This window comes from Vombatus ursinus, unplaced genomic scaffold (assembly GCF_900497805.2).
Source record: "Vombatus ursinus unplaced genomic scaffold, bare-nosed wombat genome assembly UNPS02007612.1, whole genome shotgun sequence".
NCBI lineage: Eukaryota > Metazoa > Chordata > Mammalia > Diprotodontia > Vombatidae > Vombatus > Vombatus ursinus.
In genome coordinates, this window is record NW_020947390.1 from 2503662 (window position 1) to 2527864 (window position 24203).

The window sequence follows — 24203 nt, forward strand, 5'->3', positions numbered from 1 at the left end:
CTTTGGGAATCCAAGAAGAGGCACAAGACAGTGTCTGCCCTCAAGGAGCTTACAGTCTAATGGGGGAGAAAACAAACAGGTATGTACAAATAAACTATATACAGCGTGAATCAGAAATAATTCAAGGAGGGGAAGGCGTTAGAATTAAGGGGGGTAGGGTTGGGAAGGGCTTCTTGTAGAAGATAGGATTTTAATTGGCCTTAAAGGAAGCCAGTAAGAGAGCATTCCAGTCATAGAGGTTAGCCAGAGAAAATGCCTGGAGCTAAGAAGTGGAAGGTTGTCTTCATGAAACAGTCAGGAAGCCAGTGTCACTGGATCAGAGTACGCACTGGGTACTAAGGTATAAGAAGACCAGAAAGATAGGAGGGGATTAGGTTATGAAGGTCTTTGAATGCCAAACAACATTTTCCTATTTGATTCTTGAGGCAATTGGGAACCACTGGGGTTTATCGAGTAGGGGTGAGGTGTGACATGATTAGACTAGCATATTAGGAAAAATAACTTTATTGGCTGAATGGAAGATGGTCTAGAATGGAGAGAGGCTTGAGGTAGGCAGACCCACCACCAACAGGCTACTGCAATGATCCAGACATGAGGTGATGAGGGCCTGTACCAGAGTGGTGGAAGTGTCAGAGGAGAGAAGTGTCAGAGGAGAGAAGAGCATATAAGAGATGTCACAAAAGTGAGATTGACAGACTTTGGCAACAGATTAGATATGGGGGGGGTAGGTGAGAGATAATGAGGAGTCAAGCTTGCTACCTAGGTTGCCAGCTTAATAGTATAGAGGGAGAAGAAAAGAGGGTTCAGAACAGAATGCTGAGGGACACCTACTGCTGGAGGGTATGATCTAGAAGAGGATCTAATAAAGGACACCCAAAAGGAAGTGGTGTGATAGGTAGGAGGAAAACCAGGAGATAATGGTGTCCCAAAAACCTGGCAAGAAGAGAATTTCAAGGAGAAAAGGGTGATCAATAATGTAAAAGGCTGAGGGGAGGTCAAGAAGAATGAGGACTAAGACAAGGCCATTCGATTTGGCTGCTAGACATCACTGGTAACTGGATAGAGCAGTTTTGGTAAAATGATGAGGTCAGAAGCTAGATTAGAGGGTATTATGTTAGTCCAGGTAAAAGATGAAAAGTGCCTGGACTGGGGTGGTTGGTCATGTGAGAGGAGAAGAGAAATGGTGCAAAAAAAATTGTTCAGTAAGCATTTATTAATCCTACATTATGTGTCAGGCACTGGGGGAAGTATCTAGCTGGGGATATAAATACCAAAAACTGAAACTGTCTCCTCCCTCAAGGAAGCTTCATTCCATTAAATGAAAGATGTGCATATGCAACATATGTACAAAGCAAATATAGACTGAGTGAATCAGGAAGCCTTCATGTTGGAGTAGAGCAGCTAGTTGGTGCAGTGGGTAAAGTACTGAGCCTGGAATCAGGAAGATCTGAGTTCAAATCCAGCCTCAGACTTACTAGCTGTGTGACCCTGGGCAATCGGGATTAAGTGACACAGCCAATAAGTCTGAGACTGGATTTGAACTCAGATCCTTCTGACTCCAGGGCAGGCACTCTATCCACTGTGCCACTTAGCTGCCCCAAGGCTAAGGATTTTAATATGTGGAGTTGAGTTATGAAGGTAGAATTAATAGGAGTTGGTAGGTGATTGGATTTTGAGAATGAGCATGAGAACTGACTCCAGATTTTCAGTTTTTTGTGACTAGGATGTTGGTGTCTTCAGTAGGTACTGGGAAGAGTAGCCATTTTGGAAGGAAGATGATGAGTTCCATTTTGTACATACTAAATGGCAACAGAACTTATTTATTATAGGAATTGAGACTGTTTCTGGACTTTGGGGGTGGGGAAAAGAAGTCCTGCAATTTAGTTGGCAATTTCAGTCTGTGATTTCTTTAGTGGTTGGCTACTTTCTCTATTAATACAGATAAAAATTTCCCTTTACCTCCCCATTCTGTATTATTCTTGTTCATGTTTTACTACAAATCCTCCAAAGAGCATTTACCATTTCAGTGGGTCAAATTAGCTTATTTATTGACTGGCTATCTCTTTTCCCACTTAGAGCAAATACTCTCCACCTGCACTTTCAGTGAAGCGTGACAGTCTACTACCCCATGCTTCTGCTTATGATCTGTGCTTCCTTTCTTCCTATCTATGTCTGCCCTGGAAAGGTTTTCAGTGTCTATACTGCTCTTTCCTTATCTGCCGTTATATCCCTTGAATTCCTTTTCTGTTGTTAACAGACTGTCCGTTATTTTAGATTTTTGTCCTTCTGCCTTTTCTCTAATGTCATTTTTATATAAATTTTGCATGTATTTCTATGTGTACATGTTGATTTTAACTAACAGATTATAAGCTCCTTGAAGGTAGGGACTGTTCCTTTTTCTTTGTATTCTTTGTAATAGAGGGAGTAGCCAACCCACTAAGGACTTCACAGATAGAAATTACCAACTAAATCACAGGACTTTTGCACTTAGCATAGTTCTTGGCCATAGTAGGTACTTAACAATCAATAAACACCTACTGTATACCAAGCACTACACTAGTCTGGGAATACAAAGAATCAATCTTGCCCTCAAAGAATTTATATTTTATAGAGGAAGACAGAATGTGCACATAGAAGTATAGACACAATATAGGATAGAGACAGGGACTGGACCTGTGATTTCATTGATATAGGTAATTCTTGGGTAAGGAAGCACCTTCGACCATGGCAGGTTTGCAGCTTCTTCGCAATTTATGGTTTTTCTGGAGAGCTATCTAGAAAACTGAAAAGTTAAATGATTTGCTTAGAGTCACGTAGCCAGTATGTGTTGGAGGCAGTATTTGAATCCAAATGTTCCTGGTTTCAAGGCCCGATCTCTAACCATTATACAACACTGCCTCTCTTATGAAATAGAAATAAGATAAATTCAAGGTAATTTGGAGTTTGGGGAGAAGGCAGTAGCAGTTGTGGAGAGAATCAATAGAGACTTCATTGGGAAGATAATATTTGAATTAAGCTTTGAAAGAAACTAGGAATTGTTATAAGTGAAGATGGAAGGAGTATGATCTTGGCAGGGGGGGAATTCATTGTAAAGAGGCAGACTGTGGAATGTCATAAGTATAAGTACGACATGAAAGCTAGTTTGGTCAGACTTAAAGAGTGCATAAATATGTTGCCTTTGTTTTAAGGCAAAATAAACATCTAAACCAGTATTAAATAAGACAGAAATCCCAAAATATGCGCGCTGTTTGGGAGTGAGCTTTAACTTAATTTTACATTTAGGTTCAGGGAAGATTAGTTATCCCATGAGTATCATGATCATAGTCAGTCCCAATGCTGAGGCAAACTAAGTAACATAGCAACTATCACTGAAAAGGGGCTGAAAATCAGGTTCTGGGAGCTACAGTTTCATAATCACATCATCTCCCATGTTAGGAGATAACCCTTCCATTGACACAGGAAAATTGGCAGGATAACCATTTCCTTTTTCACTTGACCTGTGATGCTTTCAAAGACAACATTTTCTTTTAAAAAGAAAATTGATATATTTCATTTTTATATCACATATATTTCCCAATTTATCCTTCCTCCTTCAGTTCAGTTTAGCAAAACTAACTAGTACATGGACCAAGTCTGACATTATATACAGTGCTCTATACCCAAGGTTGCCCATCTCTGTTTAAAAAAACAAAAACAAAAGAAACAACCAAATAGGAAAATACCTTCTCATTATCTTTGCCCAACCTTGCTTGTTGTAATTTCACACAGTAGGCGCTTAATGTTGATTATTGACTGACTGACACATTCAATTTAGATTGTTTTATTATTCTTTTCATTTATTTGCATTGTTTTCATTGTGTATGCTGTTTTCTTGGTTTTGTTTACTTTGCTTTAGAGCAGTTCATGTATGTATTTCTTCCCATGCTTCTATGAATTCTTCATAGACGTCATTACTTACTTCAGGGTAATATCCATGTACCCTAATTTGATTAACCATGTCCTAATCAATGGACATATACTTGGCTAAAGTACTTTTGGTATATATAGGACCTTTCTTTTTGTCCTTATTATCCTCCTAGGGTTTATACTTGACATTGGAATCTTTGGGTTTCAGATTGGGGACGTTTTAGCCATTGATATTTTCAGCGTTCTCATTATACCTTTCTTTTTGTGCTTCCAGCTTTTGTCTTTCCTTCAGGGATTATTCACCTTTTACCACGAAGGATATGAACTGGCTCAGGAATTTGCACCCTACAAGCAACAGTTGCAGTTCAATTTACAGAATGTAAGACCCTCTATATTAATGCCATGTTATAACTAAATGGAAGTTTTATTCAATAGAACTTTCTTTCTTTTTTCTCCTTAATAGTATTTTATTTTTTCCAGTTACATGTAAAGATAGTTTTCAACATTCATTTCTGTAAAATTTTGAGTTCCAAATTTTCTTCCTCCCTCCCCTCCCCAAGATAGCAAGCAATCTGATATAGATTATATATATAGTCATATAGAACTACTTACAAACCATTTAAACCATGAACTGTCTCAAAAAGCAAACTGTACATACATTCAGTCCTCAGTAATTAGAACTGGCAGAGAAGCTGACAAAGAACAAAGACAAAGGAGACCATTTGAATCGCCAAAGCATCTGAGTGAGAGTATCTCAGGGAAATTGTGAGCAACAACAGGGCATGGTGGACCAATGAATCAGAGGGCCTGCATTTAAATCATGGTTCTGCTTCTTATGACCTGTGTGAATTTAGGGAAGTCACTGAACTACTTTGGGCCTCAGTTTCTGAGAAATGAGGTTCTTGGACCAGATGATCTGTCTCTAAGTCTTTTTTAGGTCTCAGTATGTTATGAGTTTCACATGTATAATGGGGAATAGGTTAGAAAGGAGAGTGTTTGAGAGAAAAAATCATAGTCATTGTGGCCTGGCAAACAACTGTTTTACTCAAGTGAAAAATGTTTTTAAAATGAAAGAAAATTTTTCTGCTTAAAAATTTTAAATAGTTTTTAAACTTTCTCCAAACCATGCATGTTTTTTTTAAATCTACTTGAATGATCTTTCTTAAAAAAAAAAAACAACAAACTTCCCCCCACCCCATACTTATGGGGAGAGTGGTACTTGTTGCTAGATTTTTTTATATGATTTTCAATACTTTTTGACAATCTAATAATAAAAATAATAGGTAGCATTTTCATAGTGCTTGAAGGTTTACAGGGCATTTTACGAATATTTCATTTTGTCTTTACAACAGCTATGGGAGGTTGGTGATGCTATTATAATTCCCATTTTGCCAACGAGGAAAGTGAGGCATAGAGAGGCTAAGCAACTTGCTTAGGGTCAGTAGTAATTATCTGAGGCCAAATCTGAACTCAGGTCTTCCTAACTTCAGGTCTAGTACTCTATCTAATCTGCTACATAGGTACCAGTTTTAAAATGTCTGCATTTTGAAGTCATTTTACTATCACCAGTCACTGCAAGTTTGCCTTAACATGAATTGTAAGTTGAAAGCAAATGAGTTATTCAACCAAGAATTGAATAAGTTAGAAACTTTGGGAGATTCGTTAACTTTTTTCAGGTCCTTTCATTTATTAGAATAGTGATTAGAGTCTGGTTTATTACCAATGAGAATAATATTTATAGAAAGCAATTCAATGTTCATATTTTTTAGGAAATCAACTGAAAGAATTATGCTGACTCAAAACTATTGTATAAATTTGAAGTAAGAATGCTTTTTTTAAATCTATGGCCACTGACTTGCACCAGGGCTTGGAATGAGAAATGAGGGAGGGAACAATTTGTAACTGTGTAAGTATAACTCAAGAAAACTTAGGAAAACTTCCCACTCAATCATTTTAATTTAGGATAAATATCTCAAATGATTCCAAAATGGAATTTATTTTTATATTATGAGCAGTTAAGGGATACAGTGGGGTAGCAGAATAGGACACTAGAACTAGAGAGAGGGAAAAAAGAAGACACAGAAAGATGAAGAAATGCACACTGAAAGAGAGATAGAAAACAGACACAGAAACTGGCACATGCAGAAAGTTAGGCATGTGTACATTATGATTAGACATAGACATAAACTTTTAATATGTTAAAATGCTACTGCAAAATTCTTTTAACATGTTATATCTTTGCAACTCTTAAGAATAATTGGTGATATTTCTGTTTGATAATTGCCATGTAGACTGTAAGAAATGAAAGTTGAAAGTTGGGTCTGACTTTCTAGCTGAATATTCGTGACCCTTGGTTTATATGTTTGCTTCTAAATAAGCTATCAAATTATTTTTTTTCTCTTTCAGACAAGAAATAATTTTGAAAGCACTCGTCAAGAGGTAGAGAGATTAATGCAGAGAATGAAATCTGCAAATCAAGATTACCGTCCTCCAAGTCAATGGACAATGGAAGGGTATCTTTATGTACAAGAGAAACGTGAGTCAAATCTTATGATTTACCAGTAGGCAAAAAAAAAAAAAAAGTGTTGCATTAACTGCTTACCAGGTTAGTAACATCTTGAGAGGGAGAGCATGAAATTACTAAGCGTTATAGTATCTTTTAAGTTTTAGTATGCTGGTGATACAAATATAAAATGAGACAGTCCTTGCCCTCGTGGTGCTTATGTTCTAATAAGGATTAAATTCATAAAGGGGAATAGGGGCCCGGAAGGGAGTTTTAATTTGGAGAATCACAAGGATGCTGAATGAAGCAGTATAGAATGAGATTGTCATGCCCTTTTCAAAAATAATAGCAATATTGATTTGTTCACTGTTCCCAGAGCAAGAGTTGAAAAATTAAGGGTGTAGGTGGAGTACCAAGGCAGATGGCAAAATGATGCATTCAACTAGGTACAGTGACATGCTGTGGAGATAGGGCCTTATCTGTAAAACTTGAAAAGGAGTTTTATTAACCTGTGTGTGACAAAAAAAAAAAACCTGAGTGAGAACCAATTACAGTACTCAACTATTCTTGACACTTATTTCCTGACCTTCCATTTAGACTTCAGAGTGCCAACTTGACACCAAATAACTAGCCGATTTTATATCTGAAAAAATGACTAGATATAGAATTAAATGGACCCTATTAGGAGGGCCCACAATTAAATGAGTGCAAAGATGATTTATCTAGAGACAGACTTTTATTTTTACTTTATGTGAACTTTTTGAATGAAGATTTAGTTATTAAGTTTAAGCTCTAAAATGGATTTATTCTTTGCCACATTCATTCAAGAACATAAGCACTAATCTCAGTGTGTCAGTGTTCACCATTATCTGCAAGAAAAATAGCACTCAGGCTTCTGAAATCTAACTGGTTTTTCCCAAGTTTGTCTCTCACTTGTCCTGATCTGACCTGAAGCCTCATATCCACTGTCCAAGTTCTAATCGGGGTCTTTGAGTTGTCTGACATGTGCCTGCTCTTTGCTGAGTTACCCAGTCAGTCTTGAGGCTTTTATTCCTAAGACTCTGTAAGCCTTGCCTTTACTCAGCTTCTGGCTCCCCAGGTTTAGCTCATTGGTCAATATATATTATAAACAATAGCAGTCTCATATGAGCCTAGTCCTTCCACTGCACACATGATTTCTGCCTTAGTTATTGCTGTATTATAGATGTGTTAACTCATGGGGACATATCGTCTTTACAGATGTCATTGTGTTATGCAGGACATTATAGACTATATAATCCACTGTACCCATAGTTCTAAATGACATACCATTTTATCATTAAAATTTTTTATTATGTTTGGGATAATGCTGAAATTGTTTACATTTCCTGAGTAAACATAGACTAAGCATCAGGTAGAGGAATATCAAAAGTGTTATAGGTCCAGCTCTTCTAATTCATCTTGAAGAATTTTTGATTTATTAAAGTTCTTATTGCCCTTCTGAACATCAGTCACCATAACTCACGCTGACCTTAGAAACATTTCCCACTAGGGGAAAATGTAGGCCTGCCTGGAAAGAGGTAGCTAAGTGTTAGCTCATAGAGGACTTTTAGTTGGAGTAACCTTCTTTGGACTCAGCAATTAAGATTATGTTTACATAGTGAGGGGAAAATCTTGATAGAAAATGGTTAATTAGTTTTAAAATTATTTTATTGATCTAATTTGAGTATTTCTACTTGTAAGCCGTTGTACATAAATCTATCATTCACACAAACCAATAATGCAGCTGATTTTTTTTAATGCTTATTTCTTTGGCCACATATGGAAGGAAGGCAATACAGTTTTGGATACTGTAAGGGAAGTAATGTGGAGATAGGGCCTTACCTGTAAAGATTGGGATAGAGTTTCTAGGAACATTTCTAATGCAAACCAAAACAGTGGCTTTATTTTTATAATTGCAAGCTATATGATGAAGTAGAAATGGCATTTAAGATCACTTCAGGATAGGCACCTGTATCTGACCAAATACCTAAATACATAATCTACATATGCACATATACCTATGTATGTATACGTATATATTGCTGTTTTTCAGTCGTTTCAGTCATGTCCAACTCTTTGTGACCCCATTTGGGGTTTTCTTGGCAAGGATACTTCAGTGGTTTGCCATTTCCTTCTCTAGCTCATTTTTACATATGAGGAACTGAGGCAAACAGGATTAATGTGACTTTCCCAGGGTCATACAGCTAATAAGTGTCTGAAGCAAGATCTGAACTCATGAAAATGAGTCTTCCTGATTTTAAGCCCCGTACTCTATCTACACACTACTCACTGCCCCCACTTCCCCTACTCTCTGTCATTCTCTTTCTCTCTATGTTTGTATATGTATATATGTAATATTTTATATATCATATGCTAATATAAAATGTATAGATGTTTTATATGTTGTGTGTGTATATACAATAATCATACTCTGTTACCTACATTTATTTGCATATTCTCTATATAGCTTTCCAAACTCGAAGTTGGTTGATGAATTTCCTGTTTCTCCATCCATATCTTTAGATAACTACATTCTTTCCCCTCATTGGAATAGATTCTCTTTGTGCAGGCTCAATTTCATTTTTGACAGCTTCCATACCCTGCCTGTGCTGTCACCCCCTGTAGAATTTTAGTTCATGAGACCTTATTTATCTTTCCTCTAAACCCTTTGAAAACTGCCTTCTTAAAAATCTAGTGTGCATTCCAAAAGATACTCAGCTTTATTCCCCCTTTCTATTACAAACTTTCATAGGGACTGATAATTTCCCTTGAACATTCCCATTATTTCTGTCTTAGCTTCTGGCTCTTCCCTGTTGGTACAAATCAGATCTAATTTAAAAAAAATTCCCTTTGTTGATTCTTCGACTTTTTGAAGGATGAAATTATCATTATGGCAAATCAGGAAATGATGGGCTGCTCTTTTGGCAGAGAAAGGATTACAGTAGGTCTCAGGATGATTTAGATCTTTCATCACCACTAGATCATGCCTCTTTGCCAGACTTGTGATCTATTTCCCTGGCTAATAATTTGTTTTCTCTTTCTGTCCAGTTGATCCATTGTTTACTCCAATACAAAAATTGCTTCTTTTTCTGTTTTCATTGATCTGCACCATACCCTTCTGGGTCCTGGATTTCCTCACATTTAGTACTTCTTCCTAATACATAATACTACCTCCTCCATTCCCCCAGTAACTTCTTTTATAGATTCTAGGACAAAATATAAACTTCCTAGCCTGGCATTTCAAACCTTCCTCTACCTGACTGAGCCTATCTTTCCAGACTTTTTTCTGTCATTCCTATTCACTCATTGTACATTCCAGGAAAATTAGAGTACTCATTGTTCCCCTAAATTTCGCATTCCATTTCTTGGCTCTATGGATTTAAATAAAGTATCTCCTATTCCAGAAGTGTACTCCTGCTTTTTGCTTTTAAGAATGTTTATCTTCCTTTAAGACTTAACTCAGGTGTCACCTCTTTAGGGAAACCCTACTTGAACCTATCTTGATTATTAGTGTTTTCTTCAAATTGAGATGTATTTACTTAACTATGTATGTGTTATGTCTACTCCCTTTTTCTTTCTTCAAGTAGCATATAAACTTCTTGAGGGTAGGGGCTCTTTCTTGTTTGTTTGTTTATTGTTTTTTAGCCCTAGTGCTGGCATACTTTATATAGTTCAATAAGAGTTTATTTAATTGATTGGAAATTGAGTTGTCACTTTTCCGGTGTAAAGGATGATGATGATGATGATGATGATGATTGATGATGATGATGATGATGATGATGATGATCAGTATTAATACAGTCTAATACATTTCAGTAATACAAGCAAATAGCTCCTTAGTAATCTCAAACCTACTGACTTGGGGGTATTTTATTTGTTTTAATTTTAGGTTGGTCACAGCTCCCCTCACCCCGAGATATGTTTTTTAAACTTTTAATCTTCCTTTAGTACATTACAAATTTCTGATCCTGATGACATCTGAGGACAGTTGGCTCAATCCCAAGCAAACTTAAAAGAAATTAATATGTGCAATAAATATTAAGAGCAAATGCACACATTTTTTAAATTTAGGATATTCGTGGAAAAGAAATCTTTAAACAACCTAGATGTTGTTGATGATATGGATAGAAAATGGTTTATTGCAGTGCAGGTCAGCACCTCTTCTGCTCCTTATATTTTTAGAGAATTGTTTTGTGGTACTGACCTATGAAGTGACTTGCCTGAGTCCCATAACTAGTATTTGTCAGTGACAGAATTTAAATTGAGATCTTCCTGACTTTGAGGTGGGCTTTCTTTATCAGCCATACCAAACTACCTCTTTACTTATAAACCATGAAAAATACCACTTAGACTGAATGTTTAAAGAGGCAAAAATACCTTTCATGAAATACGTGCTTAGTTAACAACCATTATTCTATACATATTTGTTTAATTGTTTCACCTTCCTCTTCTGTCATTTTGAGTCAGAAACGAGCACTCCATCTAGTATACCACACTGTAAATAATGATATTATCTCACAAATTTATCTCTACAGAATGGCAATGGCATGAAAAGTGTTTCCATAGCCTCAACATTCCTGCAATAAAATTTTCCATTTTGTTGTATTGCATTCTGTATATCAGAATTATTCACAAATAGTATAAAACTGTGAATAATTAGTAAAAATTGCTAAGTCTGAATAGAAAAAATTACAATAATCCTTTTTGTTTTATAAGCTACTTTATAACCCATAATTTGGAAATTAGAGGGACTTATGCATTGAAATTAAATATGACTCCAGGGGCTTTTAAATAAAAAAAATTTTTGATTCCTTTACATTTTTCTCCATTTAAACATGTTTATATATAAATTGATTGACATGTGGTTTTGAGGCTTGGCCAGCAATAATATCATTTATTACAGTGATGACTAGAGTATTTCAAGCTTTCAAATTCATGGTACCCAAGATGAAGACATGATGGAGGAAGAAGTTTCTAATTTGTGAATCTAATTAAAAGTCCATGAAGGTGGGTTTAAATACCTGATCTTTCTTACAGAGTCTGAGTCACAAGATTATCAGCTTTCTTAATGGAAAACGGGGTGAACATATTAGTACAGAGTTGAGCTAAAATAAAGCTTGTGTTGTACAAATTCAATACTGAAGTCTTGAAAATAGAAAAAAAGGGAAACTCTGAATCTCCCTGAATTATTTGTCATTAATAATCATTTCTCTCAGTTCTCTGTTGTTGAAGGTCTTGGGAAAGAAGCTGAATATCTACTCATCAGGATTTTATAGATGGAGTTAATGTTTTGGAGTTCAGTTGGACCAGATAACTTTTGTGGGTCTCTCCCAATGCTGTATGTAGTTCTGCAATTTCATAGTATTCTTTGTATACAAAGATTACTACTTTTTTACTCTCAGTAGGGTATATGCTTTGGATTACTTAACCTGGAGTCAGGGAGGCCTTTGTGTAGATTTGCACCTCTCAATCTATACCCTTGTCCCCTTCTGGATCACAGCGATATTGTGGCACACCCCATGGATGGTATTAAAATGCTGAAAGATAAAGCATTGGAATGGTGTGCTATGCTCTATGGGGTCATGGAAAGTTGGTTACAGCTGAACAGCTGAAGAACAGCAACCACAACAAATACACACTCTTCTACTGACCCCATTCTGGACTATTGCCAGCATTGCAGGGTAACCTGCTCTGCCTGAAATCTTGCGTAAAATATGATGATTTTTTTTCTTTTCCATGAATTGTAATAGTAAAAAGTCACTGCTCCTAATGCTGCAAAAGGCATCATTATGTTGTGGGAACAGTCAGGAATTTAGAGTCGGAAGATCTTGCTTCAAATTCTTAATTTTCAATTTACTACTTGTTTGGCTTTAGGGCAAGTCACGTTGTTTCTTGGTGCAGTTAGATGGCATCATGTTAGACTTGGAGACTGGAGTTCCTCATGTTGAATCTCTGGCCTCAGACACTTATGAGCTCTGTGACACTGGGCAAGTTACTTGATCTCTTTAAGCCTCAAGTTTTTCATCTATAAAATAAGGCTAACAATAACACCTGCTTCTCAGGGTTGTTGCCAGGATCATGTAAGACAACGGTAAAGTGCTTTGCAAAATTTAAAGATCTATATAAATGCTAGCTATCTTTATTTTTATTTTTGAACCTGGATTTCCTCATCTATATAATGAGAGGGCTGAACTATATTTTTAAAAATTTCCTTCAATTCTATATCATAAATATTAATAAGAAGATTAAATTAAGACGTGATGAAACTCTTGACTTAAATATCATTTCAATATTTTGCTATTGGTAGCTGTGGTGTTTTGTTTTTTATCTCTTATTTTTCACCTTCAGTAGAAAAATGCTAAAAAGATAGTTGTGAGAGTGTTTTTAAATGTATCTTTCCCAAAAGAACCAAAGTGATAATACTGACTTCCCTGGCTTCTTGTTAGTCCCAGCTAAAATCTCACTTTCTACAGGAAGCCTTCCCCAGCCCCTCTTAATTCCAGTGCCTTCCTTCTGTTAACTATTTCTTATTTGTCCTGTATATAGCTTGTTTTGTATTTATTTGTTTGTATTATGTTTCCCATTAGGTTGTAAGTTTCTTGAGGGCAGGGGCTGTCTTTTGCCTCCTTTTGTATCCCCAGTGTTTAGCACAGTGCCTGGCACATAGTTCGTGCTTAACAAATGTTTATTGATTGATTGAGTGGGGCTTTTTATTATTGTTTTTATTATTGTTCTTATAGGGCATAGTGGTACAGGGTTAAATTTTCTCATGCTTAGCAAAATGTAGAGAAAAAAAATTCCTTTCTTTTTTGAGATCAGCATGCATGTTTCTTCAGCAGATACATCCACAGCCCGCTAGTGGCGCATGCTCACTTCTATTTTGTTTGAAGTTTCATTCTCATTTGCACTTATATCAATGTTCTTGGTGTAACTCTAGTCACTTCGTAGTTGCCTTTTCCCAGTGACAGAAGAAAGTTATACTAAATAGTCAGATAGGATAAGATTTTCTTTTACCTGAGAGCAAGAGACTCGCAAATAAGATGCTCGCAAATAAGCCTGAAAGAGTGACTCTAAACAAAGATAAACAGAATTTGCTTGGGTTTTGTTTTTCTTTAGTCTCCAATGTAGAGAAATTACTAGCTTACATAGTTAATTTTAAATATTGAAAATCAGAGGAATAACTGTATGTTTCATGATTTAAAATATTCATTGTTGTTACCCAGTTCTCCATGTGTTTCATTCATTTTTTCATCAATGGATATTGTGCCATGCTTCCCATGGGAAAATTTGAGTTTGACATTAGTGATGTTTCATTAATGTGGCAGAAAAATATTAACAGCTTTTATGTCATTAATTATATGCACCTCCAACACTGAACTTTGGCCCTAAAGGTGTTGGAACACAAAATGTCTCAAGTTTTTCAATAGAAGCCTATAATGTGAATAGTTAGCAATTTTAGAGCTAGAGAATTCATAGATTTGTGGAGAGATTTTTTTTTATAATGGCTTTTGATAAGATAGCATTTTGCAGTTTTCAGAGAATTTTCACATATGTTATCTCATTTGGTCCTCACAACTTTGTGATTGCCTGCATTTCTAAATGGAGAAACTACAACTCAGAGAGGTTAGTATGATCCAGGGTCACAGATGGGATGAGATGGAGTTGGGGCTAGATCACACATTGTCTGACTTCCAGTCCAGTCCTTATTCTCCTATGATAAAATTCTTTTCTCTTTTAGAAGCGTTGTTCAGTTCATTTCTTACTTTGGCTATTTCTGTATATATATTGCAACAAAATATCATTCCTTTAAATCCCTTTTAAAATAGCAGTTTCTACAAGATTTCTTTCCAGATGGTGTATAATGCTAATGCCTTCCTTCTGTGATTGTCTCCAATTTATGTTGTATATTGCTTGTTTGTTCATAGTAGTTTGTGTGGTTTTTTCCTGCATCAGACTAGTAGTTTATTGAGAGTAGGGACTGGTTTATTTGTTTTTTTTTCCCCTTTCTTTGCTTCTATAGCACTTAGCGCAGTGCCTCCAAGACAGTAGGCATATAATAAATGCTTTTAGCTAAGTAAGATTGTAACAGAGAAACCATTCATTTGTGAATTTTCATTGAACAAATAACTCATTTTACAAAGACATTCCCCAGTAACCTGTGATGTGTTAAGACCTGCTGCTCTATACTTGTGATCTTAGTATGCAAGACATAACCAGCTCTGTTGCTCTCTGGGGCCCTGAATAGTTGTCATACCTATGCATCAGACCTCCTACACGAGATAGTTTGAGCATTATTGACAGTAACTACTGTAGCAAGAGAGAGGCAATATTCACCTTGAAGGTTATGAATGTAGGGTTGCTGTCACTGAAGTCATTCAGCAGCATAGTGATATCGTTAGAGCTACCTTGTAGTCGCTCCTCGTCCCTTCTGACCTGACTCCCACAAATAGTGATGCACCATTTGCTATCACCATACTTATGTTATGGCTCTGGGGTGGAAAAAGGAGGATGTTAAAAGCATAATTTCTTCCAGTCTATATTGGAAGACAATGTCCTCAGTGATCTTAAACCCATCCTGAACTGGTTCAGGCTGGGTGGGTTAGATGCACCCCAAATCTTATAACGAATGGCATGGTAATAAGATGTAATGAACTATTCCATGACATGAAACAATATACATACATGGATACCTATAATATGATCAGTTGTAGGATCTAATTTGTCCTCTCATTTTAGGACCTCTTGGCTTCACATGGATTAAACATTACTGCACTTATGATAAGGGAAGCAAAACATTCACAATGAGTATTTCAGAGATGAAGTCCAGTGGAAAAGTGGTGAGTAGAGGAAATCCTGCAACCCTGTTTTAAACTTTTATCAGTGTATATTTAGCTTTAACGAATATCTTTCTTTGATTATTTATTCTTAATAAACTTCAGACAATCTTTGTTTTCTCCAGTTTTACTGAAACATAAGCAAATAAAACAATCAGCATTTTATTTTGTGTCACAAAAAAGGGACCATGTAGTGTAGTAAATAATGGTCTGGCTTAGAAATCTGGAATCATGGTAGAGTGCTAAAGGAACTCTAAGGCCATCTAGTCAAACCTTTTAATTTATAATCAAAGAAATTGAGACCTAGGAGAATTAAGTGACTTTCCTGAAGGTCATACAAATAAGTGTCAGGGCAAGATTTGAACCCAGATCCTTTAACTACAAGCAAACCAGTCTTTAAAAGTTGTTTTGGGCCTTGAGTGGTTAAGAGGTTTGTCCATGATCATGCATCTTCTATGTTATTAGCAAGACTTGAACACAGGACTTTAAAGCAGTGTGGTATAAGGGAAAGAGCACTGACTCTGTAGTGAAAGGATATGGGTTCAAGTCTTGCCAGTGACATAGAAGTTGCATGGTCATAGAGAAATCTTTTAACCTCTCAGTGCCCAAGACAACCTTTAAAGATGGAACTGCTATTCTGTGGTAGCAGTAATGCACCATTCATCTTGGCAGTACACTGTACTGAAGAAATCAGAGATCTGTACCAAAAGTAAGTCACAAAATGTCCGTGAATGCTTAAGCTAAACTCAGTGATTGCCTATTAATGTGGAGTAGTGGAAAGAGTGTGGAATCTGAAGTAGGAGAAATTGAGGTCATATCCTTGGTCTGCCTTTTTATTAGTTTGTGCCTTTATTAGTTTGTACAATTCATTTACCTTCCATGGCCCTCAGTTTCTTCATCTGTAAAAGGAGGATGCTTGACCCAAATAACCTCTCTAGGATTCCTCTTAGCTCTGAGCTCATGAACTAAGATAGCACTTTAGGCTTTTCATAACTTCGAAGGAGGAAGGCATGTAATGACTTCATATCTACTATTACCTTTCTTGTAAAAATACATAAGGATGAATTAAAAAGCTTGTGAATTTAAACTTGTCAGAGTAATCATTAGATCTACATTTGCTCAAGTGGTGATGGGACAACTTAGCAGGAAAAGTGAATTGCAGAACCCATACTTCCATTACTCTGGGCATGTTTATAGGTGGTATAATTATTAGCATGTAGCTAATAAGTGTAGGAATTCTTTGTAATTCAAGATAATAAGTTTTGAAGTATTTGCTAATAATGAAGTTTATATTCAATATAAATATTTATGCATATTGACAATTTGTTTAATATAATTGGTTCCATTTCTTTAAACAAATAGACTGCCATGGATTCTCTTTGGTTAATAGTAGATTTTAGTGAATTAAACTAAAGGATATAAAAATGAAGAAGAAACCAACTGGGAGGGGAGGGCAATCTTTTATTTTTCTGAAAACAGGGGAGGGGCATTTATTCAACAGATTAAATTCCACCAGAGTGCTGTATAGATCAAGTTAAACAGCCAGTTTCTACCCTTGAGAGGTTTTCAATGGAGATCGAACAATAATGTTATGATACAAAGAACAGTGAACTATGCAGTCCTAAGTGTCATGCTGCTAGTCAAGAAATCTATTCTCTTTTTACTCAAGATTGTTCAAATAAACCAAGTATTATCTTGGCGTAAACTATTGCCACAAAAATTAACAGAAACCTTAATACATTACTAGTTGTTATAAGGCAGAATTTATTATATGTTTTGGCTTAGACTAACCAATTATAAATGAACAAAATTATCAGAAGGGTTTATTTGTCAGGTACTCTCATCTATATAGCAGTCACATGGCAGTGATCATTCAGTACACTAAGACTGCACCTGTAGAATACCATTAGAATTACAGTATTTAGCATTTCCATCTTTTGGGCAGTCCCAAAATTGATTTGTTGCCAAACTGTGGGACTGCTACAGGTTAAACATTTACTTTTTCTAATAATTGTACAGTTTGTTCAGTCATAGTATATTGAAAGGGCCTAAAGAATGCCATTATTATCAGGGAAATATTATTCTTTTACAAATTATATGCCTTATAACTAATTACTCTATGGGGACAATTTACTACTAATCTTCTTTTAAAAAAAAACAAACCAAGCACATAAGTAAAAGTGAATTAATAAAATATTAACTGTAATATATTTTAATCCGTTTTATTTATATAATCAGTAGTTTGATATTTTAAGTTATCTGGCTATTTAGTAAAAATGAAAGTTAGGGCAATCATTATGTGCATATATTCTGTGGCTTTCCAGATTCCATGGAAAAGTTGCAGAATAATCCATGTAACTTTAGATAAATACTTGTAAGATGTTTTCATTCCCATCTCCACTTCTTCACTAAAATATATGTTCCTCAAGGGCTTTTTATTTTGTTTTTGTATCCACATCTCTTAGAACAGGAAGAAGCACATGTTTGAATGTTTAATAAATGATTGTTGGATTAAGTTGCTTCATTGTTTTAATAACATGTGATTTTGTTGTTGTTAACAGAATGGTCTTGTCACTAGCTCACCAGAGATGTTTAAATTAAAATCTTGTATCCGAAGAAAGACAGATTCAATCGACAAACGGTTCTGCTTTGACATCGAAGTGGTTGAAAGGTTTGAACTTTTCTTTTTAGTTTATTTTATACTGAGAAATAAGAACGTGAACAATTTGAATGCTGTGATAACATATGTAGAGTGCTTTACAAACTTTAAAACACCATATAAATGTTCTCTATTATTATGATTGGTGGTGGTAGTAGTAGTAGTGCTATAGTAATATAGTAGTAAAACTCAAAAGCTATGTGAAAATAAAGCAATTCAGTGTCACAACATATATATTCACAAAACATTAACTTTCCAGAATAGAAACATAGTGACAATGTAAGTGGTTGTACTTTATAAAGAACATGCAATCCTCTAATGTTGAGAAGCTTAGACTGAGAAGCCTTCCATTACACAGTGCATCAAAGGATACATCATAACTCTTTACTTTTAAAATGTAGCCGTTACATTTTACTGAACTCCATGTGTTAACAAATTACTGAACTGGCACACTTGAAACACGATAGCCTAGAGTTATGAAACCAGTAACAAAAGTTGAAGTATGACTACTTCACTGGGTATTTTGGTGGTGCAATGTATAGAATGCTGGGCCTAGAGTTAGGAAAACCTGAGTTCAAATCTAGCTGCAGGCACATACTAGTTGTGTGACCCTGGGCAAGTCACTGGATCTCTTTGTTTCAGTTTCCTCAGCTGTATGATGGGGATAATAACATCACCTACCTCCCAGGGTTGTTGCAAGGATCAAACTAGATAGTATTTGTAAATCATTTAGCACAGTGCCTGGCACACAGTAGGCATTATATAAATGAGTATTCCTTTCCCTTCCCCTTTACTGGTGCAATATAAGAGGAAGTGTTGCATAGTGGGTAGAGAGCTGGTCTCAAAGTCAAGTCTTTCTACAACCATATACTGGCTATGTGACCTTGAGACTAGGGACCCAACCTCTGAATACCCTAGGAAATGAAAGTCTGTAAGTCGCATAAAGTTGCTGACCAGCAATGATAGAGGAATTTCCTCCACAGGGCTTATGTACACCAATGAAATCATAGGTCATAGCCAAAACAAAAACCAAACAAAAATCCCAGAGCTATTATATAGACTATGTTCACATGATACCAGAAATTCCTGCTTTGATCCACTTTTACAGATCGATGATTTCAAAGGTGTAGCTATTCCTTCCCCAGATATAGTTTGTTGTCCTTCCAAATTCTGTGCAATTCTTGTCCAGGTTTCCTCCTAAATGTCAGAAAATGCTGAGGAAAAGTGATTTTTTTTTCCACTTTACCACAGTCCATAGTTCAGACAACTTCTAGGGGTTGGGGTCACTGGAGGGAGCAGTGGTGTTTAAAGAAATATTGTGGTAGAGTCCTGGTGGGGTGGCAGTTGGTAGCATGAAAAACAGAAAACACAAAGCATAGTGATGTTTTTCAGTTGTTTCAGTCATGTCCAACTCTGTGACCTCATTTGGGTTTTTTTTTTTTTTGGCAAAGATACTAGAGTGGTTTGCCATTTCATTCTCCAGCTTATTTTACAGATGAGGAAACTGAGGCAAGCAGAGTTGAGTGATTTGCCCAGGGTCACACAGCTTGTAAGTGTCTGAACTGGGATTTCAATTCAGGCAGATGAGTTTTCCTGACTCCAGGCCTGGTGCTATCCACTGTGCCACCTAGCTGCCTCACCTATGTGTTTTTGATAAAGTGACCTTAAAAAAATCACTGAGTCTTCTTTCCAGTCTCTGGATTGTCATCTTCTGTGAGAGTTAACTATGTTAAGTTATTTAGGCTAGTATTCCATCCTCAATGGTCAGTCAGCTGAAACTAACAACAGCATTTGGAGTCTCCTACCCTTCAGTAAGAAGATGACATGCTGTAGTGGAAAGGGCTTTGGATATGAAGTTCAAAAACCTGAGATTGAATCTTAGCTTTCCTACAAACCTGTGTAAATTCATATAGTTCCCATAACGTTTCTGGACCTGTGTTTCCTTATCCCTGAGAAGAGGATGTTAGAATATGTACAATGTCACAAAAGTCTTTTGGGGCAGCCTGTATCCTCTCTAAATCCTATGAAGAAAAAGATATGTGTGATTTATATGGGTTAAAACCAACGTTTATTCTTTTTCCGATCTAGTCACCGAGTTATTGAGACCTTGTTCAGAATACTTTTGAATAAGACTGTCCTGTTTACCATTGTGAATATACTTCATTTATCTATTACCACTCATTTTGGAAGGAGAAAGGGAAAGAAGATAAATCTAGTTTTGAGAATATGAGATGTTTCCTGCAAGACCAAATTTATTTTCTTTCCCTTTCAACCTGATTCTCCTTCAAACCTTATACCATACCATTCACTCTTATCCATAAATTTAGGATTATCTCTTCCCTCTCCTGCCATCTTATTTTCAGTGGATTACCAGTACTTATCTGTTTTATCCCTGCAACATTACTCACATTTATTCCTTCCCTTTTACTTCTAACACCACCCTTCTGCTAGTACTCATTGCCATTTGTCTAGATTGTGGCATTAGCCCTCTTTGTGTGTCATCTTATTTTCTCTCTCTCTCCCCCCATATACCAGAATGATTTTTCTTATGTGTATGTGTTCATAGCATTCTTCTCTGAGATCTTCAGTAGCTTCCTTAATGCCTACTAAATAAAATTCAAACTCTTTTTTATCTAGCATTCAGAGCCCTCCAAATCTGGCACCTTTCCAACTTTATCTTATATTTTTCTTGCCTATAAATTCTCTGTTCCAGACAAACCAAACAACTCTCTGTTTTATTAATATTCACTATGTTTTCAAGTCTCTATGACTTCACTGAGTCTGGGCCCTCTGCCTGTAATGCCATTACTTTACTTTTTGACCTGTTGCATCATGTCCTTTATAGTTGAATTCAAATTCCACCTTTTTCAGGAAGCCTTCCCAGAAACCGCCATATACTAAGACCTCATGTTCATATTTTGCTTTGTGATGAGGGGTCAGGCACACAGTCCATGGGCCACATATGGCCATAACACTCCTTACAGCAGCCCAATCCAGATTAAAATGTAATTGGGAAATATTTCACAAAATAAATGAAAATATAATAAAACATAGATAATATGAATATGTAGTTTTCTAAAGTCACTATGTGGCCTACTGAAATCTTCATGTATGGTTTAGTGTCCCTGTTTCTCTTTGAGTTTGTCACCACTGCTGTAATGCAATTAACATTTTCTTTTGGTTATTTAGCCTTTTGTATTGGTGTTTAATCATTCTTCCCTTTTCCAGATTTTAAGTTCCCTGGATATTAGGACAGTCTTACCTAATCCCTTATATTTCCCAGTACCTCCATGGTGCTTGGTTCCCAGTGGAGGCTTAATATTTATTGTTTTTGGTCAGGATCTGTAATTTCAGTGGTGTAAGAGAATTAATTCTGAGAAACTGTTCTGTAGCTTGGACTCGTCAAAAGTTACCTGGGGCTCCTGAGAGGTTAAGTAAGCTGCCTAACATTGACTGGTTGACTTCCCAACTCTGTCAGGCTGGTTCTCCTTATTGTATTATATATTCCTTTTAAATTTGTTAAAAACTTTTTATGGGATGTAAAATGGATAATTTTGATTATATTATTTTTTAAAATTTCTTTTATCTTCAATTTATGGAATAAAATAAACATTTCCATAACACAGTATAATAAAAAAGATGATTACACATGAAACTGCCAATATGTACAATTTGCTATTCCTTTTAAATATATAATAAAGTTAACATATCATGTAATTTTTTTTTCTTCCCTTCCTCCACAACTTAGAGATGGTCGTTACTAGACACAAATAGGTGTGTGTTTATATATATATGTATGTATGTAAGTATGTATGTAAAATTATTCTATACATACTTCTGTTTATCAGTTCTTTATCTGGATGCAGATAACGAACTTCTTTCTTCATATGTCCTTTATTTTTAATTTGTGTACTTATAATAGTCAAAATGATTTAGTTGCTCAAAATTGTTCTTAAAACAATATTGCTGTTACTATATACAATGTTCTCTTGGTTCTGTTCACTTCACTCTTCATCATTTCGTGCAAGTCTTTCCATGCCTTTCTAAGATCTTTGAGCTTATCATTTCTTATGGCACAGTAGTATTCCATCATAACCATACACCACAACTTGTTAAACCATTCCCCAACTGATGGGGATCTCTGCAATTTCCAGTTCTTTGCCATCACAAAGAGAGCTTTGTAAACATCCCATTCACATTCAAAGTTATAATTACTATTTGTGAATTTCCCTCCATCCTATCTTTACTCACTGTTTTCCTTCTCAGCCTCTTTTTACCCTATCCCTGTTAACTGTATCTTCAATCCTTACCCTAAAAGTCCCTCCCCCATCCTGTCCTCCAGTTTTCTCACCTCTCTATATGTTCAAAGAGTTCTACACCTTTCCAAATATATTTATATGCTCGTAATGATAATATTCGTGACAAAAGGCTTCCTATGTCTTTTTTTTTAATGTGCTCAAGTTCATTTTAGGTAGCCTTTCAAATGCTCACTTCTTAAAAAAAATCTCCTCTTTTTGAGGGAGAGATGTAAACTTCTCATGGATTCATATTGGCCAAAGCTGCATTAAGGTTCAGAAAACATGACAGTTATTAATATTAAATATTGGAGTAACAATTGTTAGCCATAATTTTGAGAAAAGTCTGTTGACTGACCTAGTCATGCATTTGAGATTACTCCTTTTTATCTAACCATCTTTTTTAGCTGCATGGCAAAGTTGTTTTGTTCCCCCTTTTTCTTCTGCATTAGTGATTTTTATTCCAGAAATTTTAGATCGTGAAATCAGGTAAGACTATAGTTGGACTGACACACGTAATTTTGGAATTTCCATCTATAAGAGGCAGCCATTTTCTGGACAAAAAGAAATTTCCCTTCCTTAGGAAATTTGACTCAGCTCTCAGGAAAGCCAAAGTCCCTCTTTTTCAGTAATGTGAGTTTGTAATTTGCATCAAAAAGAGTCTAAAAGCTTTAAAGAATTGAATATCATAAAATGCAAATAGCTGATTTTTAATAAAATGCAACTTTTTTTTAAAATGCAGTAATCAGATATTTGAAATTTGCTTATGTTTAATGAGGAAGAAGTGGGATTTTTCATAGCTCAAGCTTTGCTGTACGGGACAGAATGTTAAAATGAAATTCATCATTTTTATAGCCATTTCTGAATAACTGGTCATCTTGCACTTTCTTAGAAAAAAAGAGATTATCTTTTCAATAGCATCTAGGCAATTAGATGATTCTCTTGTTGGAATGTGAATATTTAAGGGCTTTGTGAGGTGAGAAACTTACATATGACCATTGTTATCTCTGTTGTTATAGGGACAAATAGTGATTGTGTAAGAATTTTTAGCCTGCTTTAGGCAACAGCCAAGAGCACCAAGAATTAGGAAATCAGTGGTTATCCTTTTCTTCCTATATACTTTCTGGCAATGGGGAATTATAGTAATGGCACTAGGATGTTTATGAGAAGCAAGTACCTAAAAGTGGTCTCGTTCTTCATGCCAGTCTTTCATTTGAATGCTGTAGAAAATCTATAGCTCTAGTTATAGCTTTCATCAAGAAGCCTAGAAATAGTTTTGAGCTGAATTATTCCCCATTTAATTAGCCTTAGTTTCCTTTTGGTGAAGGTATTAGGAAATGTCTTCAGTTATATTAGCAAATAGCTAAATAGTACCTGGAGAAGTCTGGGTGTTTGAATAATGAAGGAAAGCATTTTTGAAAAAAGTTTTCTCCACAAAGGCAGAGAGTAATGAGAATAGTTCCAGAAGCCATACATTTAAAGTGTCAATAATTGGTAGCCACGCACCCCTCCTCTCACTCTTTTTCTCTCTGTGTATATATGTATTCCCTGTATGAAATAAATTATTTTCAAATCCATAATTTGACTCTTCTATTTCAGTGAAGATCTTTTCCTCACATGTAGGCTATATAGTGCAGAAATGTTGCATTTGTGATTCCCTGCTTGCTCCCTTCTGACACCTTTCCAGGGGTGAGCATCAGTAAAGTAAAACAAAGGGAACAAATGTCCCAAGACAATCTCCTGAGTAGATAATCAGTATGCTTACAGTATGAACTTTTTAAATTGAATTTATATTGTTGGCTATAGCCTAATACAGTCATCAGAGACCTCACTGTGCTACATTTTTAAAAGCCCTGTAGTGTATTAGACTAAGTCAGGAGACCCAGATTCTACTACTAGCACATCTACTCTTGAGGGTGACCTTCAACATTTCACTTCTCTACATCTCCATGACTTTGTTCTTGAGATTAAGGATAGGATTAAGT

At 35.8% G+C, this 24203-nt stretch overlaps 1 protein-coding gene across 3 annotated transcripts in view; it reads left to right on the forward strand.

The window, feature by feature from the left end:
• The window catches only part of ARHGAP42 (Rho GTPase activating protein 42), a 383988-nt gene that overhangs the window by 280556 nt on the left and 79229 nt on the right, over positions 1 to 24203 (forward strand). For all 3 annotated transcript variants that reach the window (XM_027849544.1, XM_027849543.1, XM_027849545.1), the window contains 4 exons: positions 4181 to 4285; positions 6313 to 6442; positions 15167 to 15267; positions 17826 to 17935. In XM_027849544.1, coding sequence (XP_027705345.1) covers positions 4181 to 4285; positions 6313 to 6442; positions 15167 to 15267; positions 17826 to 17935 — 446 coding nt within the window. The remainder of the gene's footprint in view (positions 1 to 4180; positions 4286 to 6312; positions 6443 to 15166; positions 15268 to 17825; positions 17936 to 24203) is intronic.